This window comes from Dipodomys spectabilis, unplaced genomic scaffold (genome assembly GCF_019054845.1).
Source record: "Dipodomys spectabilis isolate Male_0828 unplaced genomic scaffold, ASM1905484v1 ptg000702l, whole genome shotgun sequence".
Taxonomy (NCBI): domain Eukaryota; kingdom Metazoa; phylum Chordata; class Mammalia; order Rodentia; family Heteromyidae; genus Dipodomys; species Dipodomys spectabilis.
In genome coordinates this window covers 594,417-617,357 of record NW_024871379.1, presented here as the reverse complement: position 1 = coordinate 617,357, position 22,941 = coordinate 594,417, and the positions used below count along the sequence as shown (strand labels likewise).

Here is a 22,941-nt window from a genome sequence, read left to right as displayed (position 1 = left end):
AGTGAGGAGTGCACGAGGAAGGTGGACGCGGGGGAAGTCTGCTCGGTGGATGAAAGGAGCCGCGCGCAGCCAGAAACGGGATGGAAGGAGAGAGCGTGCTCATGGAGAGGCCAGGAGGCTCTCTGGCCACGTTGGCTTGAGCCTCGTGACGCTGGCATTTGCCCCACAAAGCATCACGAGGGTCTGCAGGGTAGCGTACTTTTTAGACGCGTAGCTCAAGTCTCTTCCCAAAGCAGGGAGGCCCCTGGGGTGGCCGCACTGTTCTTAGAATGGCTGACTTACCAACAATACCCATCAAAGTGCACCACACCATGGTAGAGACCAATTTTTCTTGGAATCTAAAACCTTCCAAGGTCTGAATAGTGAGCATTTGTGACTGAGGACTGTGTTTTTCCAGAAGGAAGCAAGTCACCTGACCCCTGAGAGGCCCTCCACATTTAAAGCAGATCCATCCCACCAGATGCCTCCAGGAGACACCGCTGGCCGCGAGCGCCTTTGATCAGGCTATCCACATTCAAGTTCAAGGAATGAAACTGTGAAGACTTCTCTTGCAATTTAACAACAGCAGTTAATAAAAGCTAACAACTTAACCAAAACCTGAGCTATTTGTAACTTTGAGCCTCAAACGCATGAATGAGTTTGGCAGTCCACTTCAGGGTTGGCCTCAAATAAGATGGTGTAACCTAGTTTCTTGCAGCCTTTGACAGGATACACAAATTACCAACACTGCAAGTCAGAGAACCTGAACTTACAGTTCTACCTCCCAGGGTCTTAGTTGTGCATTTATTCTTCAAAACTGTCAAAACATGTAATAGTCCAAACACTGTTGATAACTCATACAAAATTCTAGTCATGTACTACCCATTGATAGTATTAGCTTGTCATGTATCCAAAAAATTTACCTTTTTTCACTTTATCCATTCCAACTTACAAATATATTTAATTTTCAAAGAATCTCATGGAAAATGAGCCCTGCTTAATATTTTAAAAATGCAAACTTTTAGCTTAACCTCCCACTATTTCCATTCCAATGGCGGGAATGGAAGCAGAGTCATGCTCCGTGTCCGGGAAGGCAGGAGGGGAAGAGCCCCACGTATTTTGAATTCTCTATCTACTTAGGTTTTAGGTTAATTTTCTGCCCTCTATCAGACTTGTTAACGCACCAAATCATGTGATGATTCTAAAGTAATGCTCCTCAAATATAGTTAGTGGTCATCTACCCTCTTACTTTCCAGGACATGGGAAAACATAGTTTATCTCACTAAATAATAGGATTTGCCAATTAGGGAAGGTTGCAGATAAAGCTGGCTTCCCCATAGGTCCTCTTCAAAAATGCATTGGAAAGTCGGGATCTGAGGCGTATCCAGCACCACGTCAGCACATTAGAACCTGACTATACCAAAGCTTTACAAAAAATAAAGTTAGATAACATCAAAACTACACTAAAACAAATCCAAACAGATAAAGGCATAAAGGCCCAGGGGAAAAAATTTTAAAGCATAATTCAGTGAGAAAAAGCCAACTGATGATAACGGCCCTCATTATAGAGTCTCATTTTTGGAAGAAATTCCTGGGAGGGGTTTGATGGCCATCTTTGTAGCTAGAGTCATTATTAAGTAGTCTTTCATAATTCATCAGTTTTCAATAAACTGTTGCAAATATTTCATGTTAAAATACACAGTCATTTTGAGAGTTGAATTGGGGAGTTTGTTTTATATGTCTGCACAGAGTATTTGTTTATTATTTTTATGGTAATTCTATAAAAGTAACAGAAAGGGCAGTTTTCATTTCATTTAAAATTCTGACTATGTGTGTATAAGAGAAAGTGTGTGAGAGAAAAATGAGAAAGGAAAAGTAGAAAAGAAATTGGGAGTGAACAACACTGCTTGATCAGTGTTATCCTACTCACAACATATTGAACTGAAACTGCTTCGTACCACTCAAGAAAAGTGAAGTAACTAAATACATAAATGAGGAAAAGGAGAGAAAAAGAGGGAGAGGGAGACAAGCCCAGACTAAAATGGCTAGCAAGGGCTGAAGGTGTGGCTCAAGCAGTAGGGCCCTAGCCTAACAACTACAGAACCCTAAGTTCAAACCCAGTCACCCCCGAACCCGTCCCGGCCAAACACACACAATGACTGGAAAACCTGCACTCAGGTGTGAACTCTGTTAGTGTCTAGCTGTGGACCTGTTTCTTCAAACTAACCTTGAAGAGAGAGAAAACCAAGCCCTGGATTGTTCCTTCTGAAGTGTAAGAGAGCGGATAAGCTTGGACCATCATACCTAACTAAGCACGAGAGCTGAGTAGGCTTGTATCGTAATTAAGCAAGGTTTAAGCAAGGTTTGTGTCTATGAATCTTATACTAACTTACATTATACTAGCTGCACACTGTGGAGATGGTCACTGTGTGACCACTAATGCCGTCCCTGTCACCGTGGTGAGGGTCGCTGCGTGATCACTAATGCCGTCACTGTCACTGTGGTGAGGGTCACTGATCACTAATGCCGTCACTGTCACCGTGGTGAGGGTCGCTGCGTGATCACTAATGCTGTCACTGTCACTGTAGTGAGGGTCACTGTGTGATCACTAATGCCGTCACTGTCACCGTGGTGAGGGTCACTGTGTGATCACTAATGCCATCACTCTCACCGTGGTGAGGGTCACTGATCACTAATGCCGTCACTGTCACTGTGGTGAGGGTCACTGATCACTAATGACGTCCCTGTCACTGTGGTGAGGGTCACTGAGCACTAATGCCTTCACTGTCACTGTGGTGAGGGTCACTGTGTGATCACTAATGCCATCACTGTCACTGTGGTGAGGATCATTGTGTGAGCACTAATGTTATCATTCTTATTTGAGTCAAGTCGCAGCTCCAAAGCCTTCTGAAACAACTCTGTAGATAAGCTGATCTATTCATGATAGGAGTTCATATTAAGGAACATAGCTTCAGTTCAACAAATCTATGATGAACGCAATGTTTTCATAGAGCTCAAAGTACATTTCAATACAAAGGTATTCACAGTGCAAAGAAAGCAGGATGCAATACGCATCCACACCATGGAGTCAGCCTGGCCAGTCTTCAGTTTCTTCTAGTTCTTTCATACAGAATTCAAGTCTTGGAGAGTTAACTGGCACTTCGTGGAAAGCTAAGCATGGGAATGCACAATTCAGAGATAGAGTTGTGCTGACTTATTTGAATTCTGTTACCAAGCATGCCTTTGTAGAAAGTTGGTCAAGATCGTGGGAGAGAGGGACAAGGTCACGAGTGACTTCAGAGGAGAATACATTAAATGGGCCTGATGGGACGGTCCAGAGTCTTAGACGTATCACTGTGGTAAGTTAATAAGCTGGGCCAGCCAGCCATGGCAGCCTCGACACACACACATTCCTTCTCCTCTGTGACCCCGGAGAATCATCTTATAGTAACCACACACTCCCTGCCTTTACCTGCCAACCTAACATGGTGCAGACCAAACCATCCTAATACACCACTCCTCCTTCAGTGATCAGAACGTTACTATGGATACAGATGATAAAACATTGCTTATGCTCACAAGCAGTCCATTCGTTGTGTGTGTAAACCTCAGTGTTTGCATGTACCTTACTTTACTCATTGACACTTAGGACAGCAGATGCGGATATACCTGATTATAGAAATGTCAAAAGGCATCCACACAACGCAGATTTGGGAGACACTGTCTTATCTGTCAGAACAGTCCCGATGACAGAAGACATCATTGAACTGACTTGGAAGAGAGGAGCCACACAGGATGGTCAAAGCGCCAGGACAGCTTCCTGGGACAAAGCCCGGCCCGGGGCCAGGCAGCACAGGAGGGCTTCGCGGGAGGATTACATAATGCAAAGGGAAGGGGAGGTCAGCCAGACTGTTAGCAACTGTGGCCATGGCGGGTGACTGGAGTCTGGAAGACCACCAAATAAAGCAATTGTTTATCTTGAAAATTACCCTTGGCACGACTCGTGTAATAGAAAAAGCTAGTACAGTAGGTCATAAAATGCAGAGTTACAGCCCCCTCCCGTCCTGGTGCCTGGAGTTGAGGGCTGGCTGCAGTGCGGCCTGGTCAGTCAGTGCCACACAGTGACACCAGCGGACGCCGTCGGTGTCACACCGTGACACCAGCGGATCCTGTCAGTGCCACACAGTGACACCAGCGGGCCCTGTCAGTGCCGCACAGTGACACCAGCGGATCCCGTCAGTGCCGCACAGTGACACCAACAGATCCCGTCAGTGCCGCACAGTGACACCAGCGGATCCCGTCAGTGCCGCACAGTGAGTGACACCAGCAGATCCCGTCAGTGCTGCACAGTGACACCAGCGGATCCCGTCAGTGCCACACAGTGACACCAGCGGGCCCTGTCAGTGCCGCACAGTGACACCAGCAGATCCCGTCAGTGCTGCACAGTGACACCAGCGGATCCCGTCAGTGCCACACAGTGAGTGACACCAGCAGATCCCGTCAGTGCTGCACAGTGACACCAGTGGATCCCGTCAGTGCTGCACAGTGAGTGACACCAGCGGATCCCATCAGTGCCGCACAGTGACACCAGCGGATCCCGTCAGTGCTGCACAGTGAGTGACACCAGCGGATCCCGTCAGTGCCGCACAGTGACACCAGCGGATCCCGTCAATGCCGCACAGTGACACCAGCGGACGCCGTCAGTGCTGCACAGTGACACCAGCGGATCCCGTCAGTGCCGCACAGAGACTGACACCAGCGGATCCCGTCAGTGCTGCACAGTGACACCAGCGGATCCCGTCAGTGCCACACAGTGAGTGACACCAGCAGATCCTGTCAGTGCCGCACAGTGACACCAGCGGATCCTGTCAGTGCCGCACAGTGAGTGACACCAGCGGATCCCGTCAGTGCTGCACAGTGACACCAGCGGATCCCGTCAGTGCCACACAGTGAGTGACACCAGCGGATCCCATCAGTGCCGCACAGTGACACCAGCGCATCCTGTCAGTGCCACACAGTGAGTGACACCAGCAGATCCCGTCAGTGCCGCACAGTGACACCAGCGGATCCCATCAGTGCTGCACAGTGACACCAGCGGGTCCCATCAGTGCCGCACAGTGACACCAGCAGATCCCGTCAGTGCCGCACAGTGACACCAGCGGATCCCGTCAGTGCTGCACAGTGACACCAGCGGATCCCGTCAGTGCCACACAGTGAGTGACACCAGCAGATCCCGTCAGTGCCACACAGTGACACCAGTGGATCCTGTCAGTGCCGCACAGTGAGTGACACCAGCGGATCCCGTCAGTGCCGCACAGTGAGTGACACCAGCGGATCCCGTCAGTGCCGCACAGTGAGTGACACCCACGGATCCCGTCAGTGCCGCACAGTGACACCAGCGGATCCCATCAGTGCTGCACAGTGACACCAGCGGGTCCCATCAGTGCCGCACAGTGACACCAGCGGATCCCGTCAGTGCCGCACAGTGAGTGACACCAGCGGGCCCTGTCAGTGCTGCACAGTGACACCAGTGGATCCCGTCAGTGTCACACAGTGACACCAGCGGGCCCTGTCAGTGCTGCACAGTGACACCAGTGGATCCCGTCAGTGCCGCACAGTGAGTGACACCAGCAGATCCCGTCAGTGCTGCATAGTGAGTGACACCAGCGGATCCCGTCAGTGCCGCACAGTGACACCAGCGGATCCTGTCAGTGCCGCACAGTGAGTGACACCAGCGGATCCCGTCAGTGCCGCACAATGAGTGACACCAGCGGAGCCCGTCAGTGCCGCACAGTGACACCAGCGGACCCCGTCAGTGCCGCACAGTGACACCAGCGGACCCCGTCAGTGCCGCACAGTGACACCAGAGGATCCCGTCAGTGCCGCACAGTGACACCAGCGGAGCCCGTCAGTGCCGCACAGTGACACCAGCGGACCCCGTCAGTGCCGCACAGTGACACCAGCGGATCCCGTCAGTGCCGCACAGTGACACCAGCGGGTCCCGTCAGTTCTGCACAGTGACACCAGCGGATCCCGTCAGTGCCGCACAGTGACACCAGCGGATCCCGTCAGTGCCGCACAGTGACACCAGCAGATCCCGTCAGTGCCGCACAGTGACTGACACCAGCGGATCCCGTCAGTGCCGCACAGTGACACCAGCAGAGTAGCGGCCTGGGCACCCGGGCCTGGCCACCCGGCTCACTCTGCCAGCCAACCTTGTAGCACTGCTCACTGCACATGACTTCTGTTGACAGCAGAGTGCGATTTCCTTGTTTCATCCATTAGACACAGAGAAGACTCACACTTGCTAGAAATAAGGAAAAGCAAAGGAACTGCAAGGATCTGCATATCCCTGTATTAAACGCAGTGTTTCAGAATCTCAAAAAATTCTAAGTTCTACAAAAGAAGAAAAGGCTCACAAGCAAGAGAAAGATCAACACCAAGAATAGAATCTTCTGGTTCTAAAAATGAAGCGTGAGGGTTTGGGAGAGTGGCTCACCGGTAGCCACATGTGAAGCCACATCTAGCACATATGAAGCCCTGGGTTTGACTCCTCAGTACCACATAAACAGAAAAAGCCGGAAGTGGCGCTGTGGCTCAAGTGGTAGAGTGCTAGCCTCGGCAAAAGCAGCTCAGGGACAGCGCCCAAGCATTGAGTTCAAGCCCCAGGACTGGCACAAACAAACACAAACCAACAAAAAAACTCTGAAAATATAGTTGATGGTTTTCAGGATTAGGTGGAACTCATGAATGAAGAGATGAGTTACGATTATAGATAGCTGTAATTCAGAAGAAAGCAGTGGAGCTGCTAGAGTACAAAACTGAAACAACTGGAACTTTAAAACACACTGAAGAAGTTAAACAGAACTGATCATGGTGAATAAATATCATTAAATTTAAAGATTTACCTATAGAAGCTGCCAAAATGGAACCTCAGACTAAAAGCAAATGAATAAAAGCTGATCTGAAGTTAATACCAAGAGGTTAAACATAACACAGAACCAGATAATAGGAAGAGAGAGAGCAGAGCAGAAAACAGTTTAAGGAGAGGAACCATGTCCCAAATTTGATGAAAAGTGACCTGTACCTATAGGTTGACACGAGACACTCAAGAATTCCTAGGAAGATCTACAAAGAAATCCACTGTCATGCATTCTACAAACTGAGAAGAAAAGATTAAAGATGATACACTAAACATGAAGACAAAATAACTGACTTAAGAGTACTTGTGTTAAATTTTGGAAGCAAAAGAGAACAGCATCTATTGATTTAGACCCTGTCAGAAGGGAAATCTGTCGAGTGAAAACATATATTGTATTTGTGTAACGCAAGCTCAGCTAATTTGCTCTCAGCAGAGTTGGATCCTAAGAACTGGTTAAGATAATACTTCAAGCTGAAGATCAATTGTAACAGGTAGAAACTGATCCTTAGAAAGAAGTCCAGAAGTGATAATGGATGTATAAATATAAAAGTTACTTGACCTTTAAAAATTTATAAGTAAATTAACTTTAAGACATAAACTACAGCATTATACTGTCAGGTTTACTCCATGTGTAATTGCAGATGTTTGTGGAGCAGATACAAGTGTTACGGCATTATGCCTCACTAGTAAGACTGACGGCTGGAGGCCGGGACCAAGGCCTGCACTGGAGCTGGATATCTAGCTTTCCTTCATAAGATGTTCAGCTTAACTAAATGATCACAACAGCTCATACCCATCAAAGGTGTGCGTGAGAGCTTGCTTCACATAAATGATCGTTTCACAAGGCCCCCTCCAATCACAACTTCCTCTAAAGTTCCTCAAGGTGAAGCAGGTTCATCTCCTTGCCTGTTTCTTCATCTGAAAACAACAAAGTCTGAAATTCTAGGATTTTTGAAGACCCCATACAAAGTTTTGGCCACAAGACACTGTACCTATAATCTTGGCCTTGGTGGGTAGAGGCAAGAGGACCTGGGCCAGCCTATTGAGCGAAATTGCCTCAAGAGAAAAATCGTATTGTTATCCTCATCAGGAGACTGTAGAATGTGAGCTACTCGAGAGAAAGACCCTCGGGGCTGTGTCTGGTGCACATCAGGAGTGAACCCCGTGATTATACACGTTTTGTTTGACAGATGTTTAAGATGTAGGTAGAGGGCATGCCCTAGGTGCCCAGCAAGGCCATCAGAGCCTTCCTTTCAATGAAGTGACCAGTTACAGGCAGTGAGCACTTCCTGAATTCAGCATGATTACTGAAGCACAAACCTTGCTGCTCCTCCTTTCCACTAAACAATTAATAAATTGCAGACTTTCCATCAACTGCCAGGTTGCTTGGCCTTAATATAGACGAGTAGCTAACTTTAGGGACATGTTTACAAATGCAGTTTTCAAGAGAATTCTGATTTAAAGGCATGGAAAAAGCAAATCATTAGCTGAGTAAATTACCAGTGATTTTGATGCCCCCAAGGCAGACAGTGTCCTTACTGTCACAGGTCACACTTAGGGCTCTGGGGCCTGCAATGACAAGTTGGCTCTTCACTCCCAACATCAAAGGGCCATGCGGACACATTTGAAGGCACAAGAACATCGAGCATTTTAAAAAGTGTGTGGCCTTAAACAAGGGTTTGGAAGCCAGCTCTCCCCGTGGTAAACGTGCGTTTCCTGCACCATTCTGTGTCATCTGAGCTCCATGCCTGGCTGACAGCTGAATTTTCTGGAGGTTTGGGACAGCATGTCCTGCTCCAAGGAAGGCCAGAGCCCAATGGCAGCGTGGCCTTCGCATAATCTAAAGTGACGTGTCCAATTCCCTCATTCCCGTCTTGAGCCTTTTCCAGGGAGAAAGATGTAGTTTTGCCCTGCCTTCAGCAACTTAATGTTTTGGGCTTCTGCTCTGCTCGTGCTTCTGAAACCATATGGACACTTCTATTTTTACAAAGTCATTCTGGTCTGTGAGGCCGAAGAGCCAATTTTTCCAGAAACAGTAAAAATCATTTCATGAAAAGCTTCTTTTACCATGTGTCCTTTAGTTTGTGTTAGAACCCAAAGCAACTCTTTTCCTCAGGTGCTCTTATTACAATTTCCCAAACCCTCAGGCATTTCCTCACCCTTATTTCCAACACAGCCACTGAGAGCAGATCTCGACTGCCCGCTCTTCATCCTGGATTGCAGCATCGGCCTTTCCCAGAGATCCCTGCTCGCGGCTCACACAGGGAGGGATCGGGGGCTCCCTGAGGTCTGTGTGACAGAGCCGTGGCTTGGGGCGTGAGCAGCCGGGACAGGCAGTATGAGACCCCAGCCAGATGCCGCTGACTCAGGGGTGGTCTTGAAGAGGAGTGCAGGAGGAGCCAGGCTGGTGCTGGGCCGGATTGGTGGATTTCCCCAATACCCATGTTCTCAGGAGAGAGAAAGGTTCACAAGTAGGCCGAGGTGGTATGCCAAGTCAAAACTCCGCTATCTCTGGACCAAAGCACAGGGGCAGTCCCCTGGTCCCAGCCTGAGACAGATGCCAGCTGGGACCTTTAGACATTTCCTTGGCACTCAGACTCAGAAGGCTCAGAATCAGGATGTGTGTTGTAAGCTACAATCCACTTTCCCAGCACCAATGCAGATATGTAGGTCCACGTGTGTTTTAGAGTAAATCTGATTGTCCTGCTACTGTCCCAGGACTAGGAACATGTCCACGGTTATTCCTGGGTGTGCACAGCTCTCTGAATGGGAAGTGTGATCATCAGGATGCAACTCTCATGTCCAGCTAGTTGCAGACACTGGTGGGGTCATAAGCTCTGACCTTTCCCAGCTGGCTGCCCTTGGAAGGCCCTTGGGCCCTGGCCCTGCCTCTGGGGTTGCCCTTTCTCTGCCCCTGGCACCTTCTGGGCCTCTGCTTTCATGCTCCATTTCCTTCTCAGCCTTGCTTGGGAAAGTCCTATCATAAGACAAAGCCTCTCTAAAGCTGAAGCACAGTAGGCTTACGCCTGGCTGTGGGTCACCGAGGGCCGAGCACTCAGTCAGTCTGTGGCGGAGCAGGGAATACCACTGAGAAGGCTTGGCTTCAGTCACACGCGCACCTGGGAACAGCCAATGGCCCCCTATGCAGAGGCTCTTATTGGCTTGGGTCCTCTGCTTTGCTCAGTCCACCACGGAGGCTAAAGACGTTTCCCCTGTGGAATGAGGAAGTGAGCTCCTCTGGACCAACCTCAAAGGGTGAAGCCAGACCTGGAGGATCAAACCCTCCCTGAGTAGCTGCATACCGGAGTAAGACACAATAATGCTTCAAGGACTACAAAAGTATTTAAACCAAAAATAAGAATTAATTGTGGTTTTACCAGGTATTTCAAGTACAAACATGTGACAACTGTACAGAAGGAAAGAAGAAAATAGGATAAAATGTTCTAAAATTCTTAACTTTGAAGTGGTGCTTGCTCAAGCAAACATAGCTACCATAAGACAGAGACATGAAACACGAATCCAAAGAGCCATAAAATAATGCATCAAAGACCTTGAAAGGAAAAGTGAACTGCCAACAATTCAGAGGAATAACAGTAAGTGACAGTAAATGTGAACACAACCTTCAAAGTAAACATAAAGGGTCAGAAATCAAAACTAGACCATGGCACAAGGGGCCATGAACAGGGTTGACGTTAATAAACACGCACCGTACTCTCATAAACCCCCTGTGCAACAACAGGTGATTAAAGAAAGATTTAAAGTATTTTTAAGGAAAAACAAGGTCATATACATTTTCAAACGCTATGTGCTGCCTACAAGAAGCACATTAAACATACAACAGCAGGACCCATCAGCTGCACTAGACACTGACCAAAATGAACTAAGCAACTCAATGGCAGTGATGGGAGGGAGGGAACGAGTGGGAAAGAGGGAACAGCTGATGCTATGCAAAACAAAAGAAATGTACATACCACCCAATGTGGAAGAAGTAACTGTATCGAAAGCTCATAGAACTCATTAATGTTACAGACCGTGATAGACAATTTGCCCCATGGGAAAAAAAAGAAGCACATTAAAGTAAAATGACAAATACTGTGAGTGCAGTAAGATAAAACCAGTATCAGTTATGGTAACATTAATCAAAAGACTGGAAATCTATATTAATGTTATTCACAGGGACACTTCAGGGCAGGGAATATGACCAATGATGAGTGGCGTAATGCTAACACTTCCAATTCAACTAGGCAACACAAAAGTCCTAAATGTTTAGGAGCTTAATAACGGAGCTTTGAGGCTTATGAAGAGAAACTGATAGAAATAGAAGTAGGCCACAGTCTTGAAAATTGAGCCACAGTTTGTTAAAAATTTCAATGGTTTTCTCTAAATGACAGAACTTACAAAGAGGAAATCAATAAAGATAAAAGAGACCTGAACAACCTATTAATAAACTTGAGCAAGTAGGATTTCTATAGAATATGCCAATCAGCAACAGCTCAATACATGCACACACATGCATACACACAGTTACCAACATGGAGAGTTAGCATTCCTTTAAACAACCTATGCATCAAAGGGTAAGTCACACTACTTCATCAGGAAATACTCTGAATGGAACGAGAGTACCACATATCAGAGTTTGCTGGATTCCTGACAGGCAGTGCCGTTAGATAAAAGCATGTTAGGCCAATAACTTCCTTCTATAACTTTGGCAAAAAGAAATCCCTCAGAGAGCAGGAACACAGACATGCACTTGGGAACACAGAGACAATCTGTGAAGGAAGTGAAATGTGAACTTGGAAACATCCCTGAAAAGAAGATTTCAGGCCCATGTGGCATCACTGTTGAACCCAACCCAGTGTACAGAGGTGAAGTAGCTTTATACAAGCACCCTGAGAGCCTCTGGAACAAATGCCCTTCTCAACCCCATCCTAAAAAATAGGCACCAAAATTGTAACAGAACCAACAGAGCCACAACCACTGGTAAAGTACAAGTGGATCTTAAGAGAGATTCCTCAGAGTTCTTAAAGGATACCAGAGACTAATTATAATAAGACTGAATTTGTTCCAAGAGGCTAAGATTGCTTTACCGGGATCAGTTACTTTACTAATTAAATTTAGAAAATTGATGGCTCACACCTGTAATCCTAACTACTCAAGAGGCTGAGATCTGAGGGTCTCAATGAGAAGCCAGTAATGGCAGAGGGTCCACAGGATTTCTTACCTCCAATACAAAAAGCTGGAAGTGAAAGGTAGCTTGAGTGGTAGAGCACCAGCCTTGAGCAAAAAAAGCTAAGCAAGAACACAAGGCCCTGGTTCAAGCCCTAGTATCAGCACACATTTGCATGCGTGCACGTGCACGCACATACACACACACACACACACCTCAATGCAGAGAAAGTCTATTAAAGTATGTAATATATTCTTAATCCAAATCAGGAATAAAACAGACCTTCTCAACTTGGTAAAGGATATTGTGCACTAGATTCAGATCTGTGTCATGAATCTTCTTTTTTATCCTAGCTAGCCTTAGTGCACAGTGGGTGGGGGAAAGGTGAACATTTACACTAGAAATGAAGGATAGAATTGGTTATATTTTCAAATGGATCAATTATTTATGGAGAAACCCCTATGTAAATCACCGAATTATTGCCATCATGGTAAGTGATTATGAAAGCTGACAAACATATGGAACTTATGCTAACACTGGCAATAACAGTCAGAAGTCACACTTAATGTAGAATGGCTATAGGTCTGTTAACACATGTATCTATAAAGTATTTTGACAGAAATTAAAGTTCTAATAACCAGAAGGTCATGTGCTGTCCACAATGCTGAAGACTGAACACGTTAAGTGTGCCAGCTCCACCCGAAGTATCCCGTGCAGCCAATACCACTGCATCCAGGATCCCGGAGGCTGTGGCGCTGGCAGTGTGAGCAGCGCGGAACTTGAGAAGTGGGTAGGAAACTTCCCTTCGAATTCGGAAGACCTAGATTATGAAAGCTACTCCAAGGAACAACCAAGTCGGGAGAGACACGCCACTTCATTTCAGAGCCCACATAATGGTCCGGTATGGCGGCGGTGTGCAGGTGACACAGAGGGGCACAGGGCTGGTGCCCAACGCACTCCCGCGGCGGCACCCACCTGTGCCGCCATTTTCTCAACAGAGATACAAAGAGATTTCATTTGCTACTCTTATAACAAGTGGCACTGGAACAATTAGATAATGTATGCAACAAATTAATTCTTGTCCATATTTTATAATCTATCTAAATTGTAGAAAAACAACAGGATACTGAGATTTGAACAAGTCTGCAGTATATTACAAACATGCACATGAGGATGGCATAATAAAACCACCAAACACGGTGTGGGACAGAAGGGGCAGGATGCACTGGAGGGAGGAAGTTGCTCAAAACTGCACTCCTGAATGAAATGGTCAGCGAAGCTCTTGTGCCATTAGTGATTCCTGACTTAAAAACAGATTGCAGATATAACAAAATAAAAATAAACAAACCGAAAACTAAAAATGCTGTTAGAAATCATCAGGAAAATTTTTGTGAATGTGAGTTAGGCCAAGATATTTAAACTTGAAGGCAAAAGCACAATTCATACTGAAGATGAAGAACATATGCTAGTTGGAGACACAACTCCTAAAGAACAGAATAAAAAATACTAACCAGGGTCTAGGAGAAAACTTATAAATCATCTATCTGGCAAAAGGCTTACACTTCAACTATAAAAGGGCACTCAAAATCAAATAATAAAACAAATGAAACGAAGACAGCTAAAAAATTGAACAGACACAATGCCACAGAAAATATATAGATGGAAAATCATACACATTAAATGTATTCCACACCATTAGCTATGAAGGAAATGCAAATTAAATTACAAGGAGATGCTTGTCTACTGGGTAGCTTCATCAAGCACAGCACACAGTGGAAGGAAACTCACAGGAACTCAAGCATGTCTGAATTGAGGTCTGTGGGCCTTCAAATAATCAAGATATGACCTAAATACGAGAGTGAGGCATTTCTGGGTCAATATAGAACATCTAGGAGCCCAACGCCATAAAGGTACAGAGAGGGCCCTCTCTCCTGACCCCGTGTCCCTTTGGGAGCAAGGGATGGGAGCAAAGTATGGAAATCTCCAGTCCTGCGCCCTGCCCCAGTGGCTCAGCCCTGGCAGAGTTGGCAGGCAGCATGAACGCAGGGATGGGGCCCTAGCACTTGGTCGGGGTCCAGACACAAAGACCACTTTTCCATTGAAAGCCAACGAGAAGGTTGGAGTTGCTTCGCTTCTCTCTGCAACAGGAGAGAACCGACCGAGATTTATGGCTCATCGGAACACTAGCTGCGGACAGAAGCCAGAAGTGCTTAAGAGTTCTCACACAGGCTGCAGGTAAATTACTTTAAATCTCCTTTCTTAAACTGTCATTATCTCAAAGAGAGAAAAAACAAAGTTCTGTGGAAGTACTTCAAGTGCTACTGACAGAATTCCCAGAAAGCCAAGACTCCAGACGGAGCATTTGGCCACATCAACTAACCATTCTAACAAGATGGAACGTTTTGAATTGCTGCCCATGTTTCCATAAGGAGAGGTCTGAAGGTCAGTCCACTGACGGGCTCGTCTCTGATTCCAGAGTGATCCAAGATGCTGCACAAACTCTGACGGGGCCTGGGCATCACTCCTAGGTATTCAGGCTCCATGCACAGACATATACAGCGGCCGAGGACCAGCTCCTAATCCCACTGGCGTTGGCAGGGACGGGTATAAGGAAAATGCGGGAAGAGAAGAGGCTTGAGGGTAAGATGTCCATGTTTGTCCTCCCTCCCTCCAAACCGTCATGTGCCACATGTGGGTCTGAGTAGTATTTTCAATTCGTCTCCTAAAAAGATAACTTCAACTTCTCAGACACACTTGGTAACAGTAGCACATGTCTCCTTCGGAGAGCTTGTGAACAAAATGTACACCCTTTTCTGCATGTTCAGGAACTGGTTTCACTAATCAATCACTTGCCTTTTTCCATTGTAAATTAGTGTTGCTTCATTCTAATTTTAGTTTTCCTTTTAGACAGGGCACTTTTACTTCCAACAGCTGAGAGTTTTTAAACAAGGGATTTGATTATGGGCTAATTTTTTCCAGTTGTATATTCATATTATCTTTTTCTTAATAAGAAATACAAAACTTTTCTTTAAAATATTTAAAATGTTCCATAAATCCAGTTTAGCTACATGCTTATGGCAAAGGCAGAGTTTTGGAAGACTTGAAGGACCACAGATGGTGTTATTCTTTTCATGCGAAATGTGCTGAATCTGCAAAGCCGGCAGAGCAAAGGCCATGATGGCCATGGGGCTGAGGGCCCATGAGGTCTGCTAATGGCCACGACGTTTCTCTCAATGGCCTAAAGCTCTGCACAGTTGCATAACAGATTACAGTGGAAAGACTCACATCCATGGTATACGAAGTGTATATCAATATAAACTTCAAATATTTTTTTCCAAAATAGATTGACACGTGTAATCTCAACCTTTTTAGGTATGTGGGAATTTCTTTAAATGAATTCCAGTAAGTAAAGTCTGGTGCAAATCAAAACAACTCTGAAATTCCATCTCATCCCAGTTAGATTGGCCAACCTTGTAACTTAAAACAACAAATACTGGGAGAGGATGTGGGAAAGGGAGCCCTACTGCACTGCTGGTGGGAACATAAACTAGCACAACCATGCTGGACAGCAGTGTGGAGGTTCCCCAAAAATCTAAACATAGACCTTCCTTATGACTCAGCCACGCCACTGCTGGGCATCTACCCTGAACATCATGAGCCAGGATATGATAAAGACACCGGCACATCCATGTTCATTGCTGCACTGTTCACAACAGCTAAGATATGGAAATAGCCCAGATGCCACACAACAGATGGGTAGATCCAGAAAATATGGTACCTATGCACAGTGGAATTTTACACAGCAATCAGAAAGAATGAAGTAATGTCATTTGCTAGGCAATGGATGGAACTAGAACAAATTATGTTAAATGAGACAAGCCAAGCTCAGAGAGACAAACGGTGCGTGTTCTTTCTGATATGTGGATATTAGATGTAAAATACGCTAGGCTGTGATAAACTATACAGGATTCTAGTGACACACACAGTGAGAACCCAAGAGGGTTCTCTTAGGAGAGAGACACACAGCAACAATGCCTTGGTGCCTCTTCATCTGTCTATAAATAGCATGCACACTGAAGCAAACTCCAAGATAAGGAAACGAGAGGCTTACCTTTTAATTTAATTTATTTAATTTTTTTGGGTCCGGTCGTGGGGCCTGAACTCTGGGCCTGGGCGCTGTCCCTCAGCTCTTCAGCTCAAGGCTAGCGCTCTACCACTTGAGCCACAGCGCCACTTCCGGCTTTTTTCTTTTTGCTTATGTGGTGCTGAGGAATCGAACCCAGGGCCTGAGGCATGCAAGGCAAGCGCTCTACCACTGAGCCACCTTCCCAGCCCTTACCTTTTAATTTTAATTTTTGAATTTTTTCTTTTTTTCCTAGTGTTTGGTTTTCAACGATTCTGTCTTCTTTTCTTTATGCATGGTATATTCAAGTGTGTATTTTCTGGAGGGTGAGTGGAGGGGACAGAACTCAAGGGAAAGGGGTGAAAAGTGCAGCAGTGGAGATCACTGGACGCTGATGAGAGTGAAATAAACAACTTGTGGGTGGAGACAGGAGGGACTGGGAGAGATGGGGAACAGAAGACACTGTACGAACAGAAACCAACTCATCACCTGACTCCTGTCATTGTAATCCCTCAGTGCATCACCGCTATAATAACAATAAAGTAAATTAACCTGGTGTGGTTGGTTGTGCATACTCACAATCTCAGCTGAGTCAAGAGGACTTGAGTTTGAGGACGGCTTAGACCACATAGGAAGCTCAAGGCCAGCCGGGAGACCTTGTCTCAGTTTAAAAAAAAGTCTTGTGCAAGAAAGCACACAGCACTATATGCATACACCGGTAAATATTCAGTTTCTCTGGGTCCATGGCTTACATTTACACTATGCCTATAGTGTCTTTTGCAAAAGATAAACTCAAATATAGCAAATATTTATTTTAAGGATTAGGTCTTTGGGACTATATCTAGAAACATTTCTAAAACTAAGGCAATGTGGTGTTTAGTTTTATGCTTTATTCTAGAAGTATTATAGATTTTGATTTTACATTTCATCTGTAATCCATTATAGATTAATGCTTGGAGATGGTAAAAAGTGTGAATTTGTTGTCATTTCTTGCGGCTTATGAAAACCTAATTCTCAGAAAGTTGAAAAGACACTACTACTGAAATGACCTTGCAGCTTTGCCAAAGGTCACTTGCGAACAGATGTAGCAATCTATTCTGGATTCTCCACACTCCTTATCAACCAGCTGACCCGGCTCTCCTGCTCTTCTCAGACAGAAACCAGGCCGGTCGGGAGCTCTTCTAGCCGGCAGTGCTGGGACCTACAGTTCCCAAGCTTTGAGTGGAGAGCCAGGCAGGCCCCAAAGCCCGCTCTAGTCCCTCAAGTCAGGTAGCTTCCTGGCAACTGGCATACAGCACCGTGAGCTTGAGGCTGGTCCAGCTCAAGATTAGCCTTCACCTGTCAAGGCCATCGGCCCCTAGAGTGACTGGCTTCACAGCGCTTAGCCCCTACAGTGACTGGCTTCACAGTGCTTGGTGTCTCTGGTTCTAGGACTGTCTTCCTCCACCGTCCTGCAGGGTCCCTGTCGCCTCTCAATAGCTGTCTGGCCTGGCCGCTCTCTGGGGCTCACCAGTGTCCCCCTCTTTGCTGCCGCTCCATGGCTGCTTCTGCAGATCTGTGTTCTCAGATCATCTGCTCGCTGATGGTGAAGCTCAGACCCAGGCTGCACTCCAGAGGAGGCGGGCGGTGGGCGGTGGGCTGGGAGTCAGCCGCATCACCTCGCCCTCTCCCTGCAAGCTGGGCCCTGGGCAGGTCTCTGCAGCGGCGCATCCTCAGCGAGCAGGCGTGATCTGCTGGTCCTGTGTCTGTTTTCAAGGCACGGACACTACTGTTCATCCTCCTTACCCCACACCCCAGCACCGGGACAGGACGGTCGATGGTGATGAACAAGGGCTCTGAAGGGGCTGGCCTGAAGAGGTCCCAGCCACCAGACAACAGCCGTGGCCGAGAGCAAGGACTCAGGACACAGTGGTCCTGCCCCGTTTCCATGGTCCTGTTCACGGCCTGAGCAGGTGAGGAGGCTCTGGCTGGAGAATACTGACAGTGCTGGAAAGTACTGCTGCACTAGGACAGCAGAGGTCACACTCAGGGCCGTGGGCGGGTGACGCTGCGTCACACTCAGGGCCGTGGGCGGGTGACGCTGTGTCACACTCAGGGCCGTGGGCGGGTGATGCTGTGTCACAGGGCCGTGGGCGGGTGACGCCGCGTCACACTCAGGGCCGTGGGCGGGTGACGCTGTGTCACAGGGCCGTGGGCGGGTGACGCTGTGTCACACTCAGGGCTGTGGACAGAGGATGGCTGTGTCACAGTCAGGGCTGTGGGTGGATAATGCTCTGTAACAGGCCTAAGAGACTGCACCTTGGCTCAGTCCATACATCTGGCTTCCTGAGACCTTCAGATAAACGGTATCACCTTTGCCTTATAGAAAGTTTCTAACAGGGGAAAATGCTCAGGCTCAGAGTCACACCCAGTGGCTGAGCTATTGAACACAGCTTGCTCAAATATGTACCCAGTCCCTGGCCTGATAGAGACTTGCCTAAGAGAAGCCAGGCCGCTTGAGTCTGTGGAGATGGGGGCTTCACAGAAGGAACGCAGTGTGAGTCAACAGGAGGTGCAGGCCTGCGGGTCTGCGGCAGCGTGTGTAGCTGACCTGGGCAATTCTTCTTTGCAACCTGGTCACCCGTGTCAGCAGGTTAAGGTCCATCTTGCTTCCACGCAGCATTGATCCTCTGTCATTCCTGACTTGTGACCAGACTGAAAACGGCCTGGGACCCAGGATGCGTCACCCACAGCCTGGCCTGGGATCCAGGCTGAGTCACCTGCAGCCTTCCACTATTGCGAAACACAAACCCTAAACTTAAAAATATTTTTCAACATAAAGTCATGGGAATGGTAGCTCAGGCAGCAAAACAAAGTTACGCAACAGGAGTAATAAATTAAAGCTGTCAAGTAGCAGATGCCGGTGCCAGGCGAGCACAGATGCGGACGATGAGCCTGCTGTGCTCACGCTGGCCTCTGCCACCCGCCTGTGTTCAGAATTTATGAGGCTGCACAGCCCCAGGGCCTCACGAATCACTGCCTAGGCATTCTGACAGGAGTTTAGATACACAGAAAAAATAAACCGCTGTCATTTTCTCTTTTTTTCACAGTTGGCTCATCAGATAAAAGGACAGCACTGGAGGTCCTGGGCCGCAGAAGCCTCGGGAGTGGGTGGTCTCAGAAGGCCCCATCAGCCTCTGCGCCTCAGAAAAGCAGAACCATGATACCCAGGGACCAGGCACTGCCCGCAAGCTGGAGAGCCCCGCCTCTGCTCTCTGGAGCATGTGGACTGAGGTCTCACACCTGCGCATGGGCAGGCCACATTCCCTCACAGAGAGTGTCACCTCATTTCTAAAATGAAACAACAAAGACACATTAATAAACCTATTTGTTGGATGGCAAATCCTTTGTACAACCACTTAAAAACTATAAAAACGAAACAGAATAAACTGTCCATGTCCTGGACTGCTGTGTCTATGGGAATGGTGTGCAGCGCCCCTGGTTAGACCGTCTGGGTGTGGCGCCCCCTGGGTTGGACCATCTGGGAGTGGTGCCCCCTGGGTTAGACCGTCTGGGTGAAGCGCCCCCTGGGTTAGACCGTCTGGGTGCGGCGCCCCCTGGGTTAGACCGTCTGGGTGCGGCGCCCCCTGGTTGGACCGCCTGGGTGCGGTGCCCCCTGGTTGGACCGTCTGGGTGCGGCACTCCCTGGTTGGACCGTCTGGGTGCGGCGTCCCCTGGTTGGACCGCTTGGGTACAGCGCCCCCTGGTTGGACCGTCTGGGTACAGCGCACCCTGGTTGGACCATCTGGGTGCGGCGCCCCCTGGTTGGACCGTCTGGGTGCGGCGTCCCCTGGTTGGACCGCTTGGGTACAGCGCCCCCTGGTTGGACCCTCTGGGTACAGCGCCCCCTGGTTGGACCGTCTGGGTACAGCGCCCCCTGGTTGGACCATCTGGGTGCGGCGCCCCCTGGTTGGACCGTCTGGGTGCGGCGCCCCCTGGTTGGACCCTCTGGGTACAGCACCCCCTGGTTGGACCGTCTGGGTACAGCGCCCCCTGGTTGGACCATCTGGGTGCAGCGCCCCCTGGTTGGACCGTCTGGGTGCGGCGTCCCCTGGTTGGACCGCTTGGGTACAGCGCCCCCTGGTTGGACCGTCTGGGTACAGCGCCCCCTGGTTGGACCGTCTGGGTGCGGCGCCCCCTGGTTGGACCGTCTGGGTGCGGCGCCCCCTGGTTGGACCGCTTGGGTACAGCGCCCCCTGGTTGGACCCTCTGGGTGCGGCGCCCCCTGGTTGGGCTGTCTGGGTGCGGCGCCCCCTGGTTGGACTGTCTGGGTGCAGTGCCCCCTGGTTGGACCATCTGGGTACAGCGCTCCCTGGTTGGACCCTCTGGGTGCGGCGCCCCTGGTTGGACTGTCTGGATGCGGCGCCCCTGGGTTAGACCATCTGGGTACAGTGCTCCCTGGTTGGACCGTCTGGGTACAGCACCCCCTGGTTGGACCGTCTGGGTGCGGTGCCCCCTGGTTGGACCGTCTGGGTGAGGCGCCCCCTGGTTGGACCGTCTGGGTGCGGCGCCCCCTGGTTGGACTGTCTGGGTATGGCGCCCCCTGGTTGGACCCTCTGGGTATGGCGCCCCCTGGTTGGACCCTCTGGGTGCGGCGCCCCCTGGTTGGACTGTCTGGGTGCAGCGCACCCTGGTTGGACTGTCTGGGTACAGCGCTCCCTGGTTGGACTGTCTGGGTGCAGCGCCCCCTGGTTGGACTGTCTGGGTGCGGCGCCCCCTGGGTTAGACCATCTGGGTGCGGCGCCCCCTGGTTGGACCGCCTGGGTGCAGCGCCCCCTGGTTGGACCACCGGGGTGCGGCACCCCCTGGGTTAGACCATCTGCGTGCAGCGCCCCCTGGTTGGACCGTCTGGGTGCAGCGCCCCCTGGTTGGACCCTCTGGGTGCGGCGGCCCCTGGTTGGACCCTCTGGGTACAGCGCCCCCTGGTTGGACTGTCTGGGTACAGCGCCCCCTGGTTGGACCGTCTGGGTGCGGCGCCCCCTGGTTGGACCGCTTGGGTACAGCGCCCCCTGGTTGGACCCTCTGGGTACAGCGCCCCCTGGTTGGGCTGTCTGGGTGCGGCGCCCCCTGGTTGGACTGTCTGGGTGCAGCGCCCCCTGGTTGGACCGCTTGGGTACAGCGCCCCCTGGTTGGACCGTCTGGGTACAGCGCCCCCTGGTTGGACCCTCAGGGTGCGGCGCCCCCTGGTTGGACTGTCTGGGTGCGGCGCCCCCTGGTTGGACTGTCTGGGTGCGGCGCCCCCTGGTTAGACTGTCTGGGTGCGGCGCCCGCTGGTTAGCTCTGGACTCAGTGACCTCCCTGCAGTCTACCATAACAGCACTCATGCTCTACTTCCCTCTTCAATCACTCATTTGGTTAAAAAGAAAAGTGAGGATAAGTGTGAAGTGGGAAGTGTCCCTTGCAGCTTTAAATATACAAATGAAGACAGAGGCAAGAAGGTGAGGGGTTGAGTGTGGGCTTGGGGAGCCTCGGTCTTGGCCTCACAACCACTGGGAGCCTTTCCTAGTGGAGCTGGCATGCCAGCATCGTGGTGGGAGGAAGGGCTGTCCCCGCAGGAAGCAGGTGGGGCGTGGGCAGGTGGTGTGGCTCACTCTAGCGCTGCCTCTGCATGGAAGGTCAGCGGCTTCTGGCCAGCTGGACCATGGTTGGCCAGCCCACAGAAGGGACCTGTGTCCCATGGTGGAACAGCCCTGGCTGACTGGTCCAGGGAGGAAGGGAGAGAGCTATGCTCACCTCCACTCTGTCCATCCCCCAGGGAGGAAGGGGAGAGCTACGCTCACCTCCACTCTGTCCATCCCCCACCTTCCCACCATTTCCCTCCATTTCCATCCTGAGCAGCACCCAGAACCAGGGAGCCCACCTGGCCTTTGCCAAGGTCACAGAGGTGGAGGAGCAAGGTCTCAGGAGGATGAGGGGAGGGGCACCGAAGGTGGGGAGGATAGATATCCAGAAGGCCAATACACGTGTAAGAAGATGCAACATTTTAACATATACAGAGAAATGCCAAGTGAATCAACCGGGAGAAATTATTTCATAGCAGTGAGAATAGCTAGAGTTGAAGGCAGATGATGACAAGAAGCTGGAAGCTGCAAGGTCGCTGCTGGGGGTGTGGGCTGGGATAGCCACTTTGGAAATGGATGGACAGTGGCCACTAATGGCCAGGCTATCCCTGTGTCTCTTGGAAGTTCCATTCCCAAGTAGAAAGCTGTGCTCCTGAGGACCCAACACAAGCATATTCCAAGCAGAGTAATTAGTGTTAACCAAACTACACAAACTTCTTTTGCTCAGCAGCTCAGTGAATAAAGTGTGGTGTGCCAACACAACGCAATACAATTTGTTAGTAATAAAAACTAAACTGTGTGTGGCAATGCTACACACGCCAGACAGAATGAATGGAGGCCTGCACCGCACAATCCAGGTGCTCAGCACTCAGAATGAGTGATATCACCAACATGTAAGAAGAGCCGTGGTATCAGCAGCTGGAGGGGGCTGGGAGGTCAGAACCTCAGTATCCTGGCCATTGGCCTGATATTGGCCTCAGCTGGACACATAGGTGGCAAACAACTAAGGAATATATTTTTGATCATTGTGCATTTATGCATAGTTTACAGAATGTAAAGGTTTTAAAAAATAGAATGAGATATTATTGATCTCATTGCTAAATTCAATGATACTTCATGAACTTTGGACAAAGAGAATCCCAGAGCAGGG

At 49.2% G+C, this 22,941-nt stretch overlaps 1 protein-coding gene across 1 annotated transcript; it reads right to left on the bottom strand.

Annotated features, from left to right (window-relative positions):
• Window positions 1-20,603: 20,603 nt before the first annotated feature.
• LOC122101897 (proline-rich protein 2-like) lies at window positions 20,604-21,554 on the bottom strand. The gene has a single exon (XM_042672374.1). The coding sequence runs from the start codon at window positions 21,552-21,554 to the stop codon at window positions 20,604-20,606; it is 951 nt and encodes a 316-aa protein (XP_042528308.1).
• Between the last annotated feature and the right edge of the window lie 1,387 nt (window positions 21,555-22,941).

Coding starts and splice junctions, on each gene's coding strand:
- LOC122101897 (XM_042672374.1), bottom strand. CDS start 21,554: ATGAGTGCTGTTATGGTAGACTGCAGGGAGGTCACTGAGTCCAGAGCT.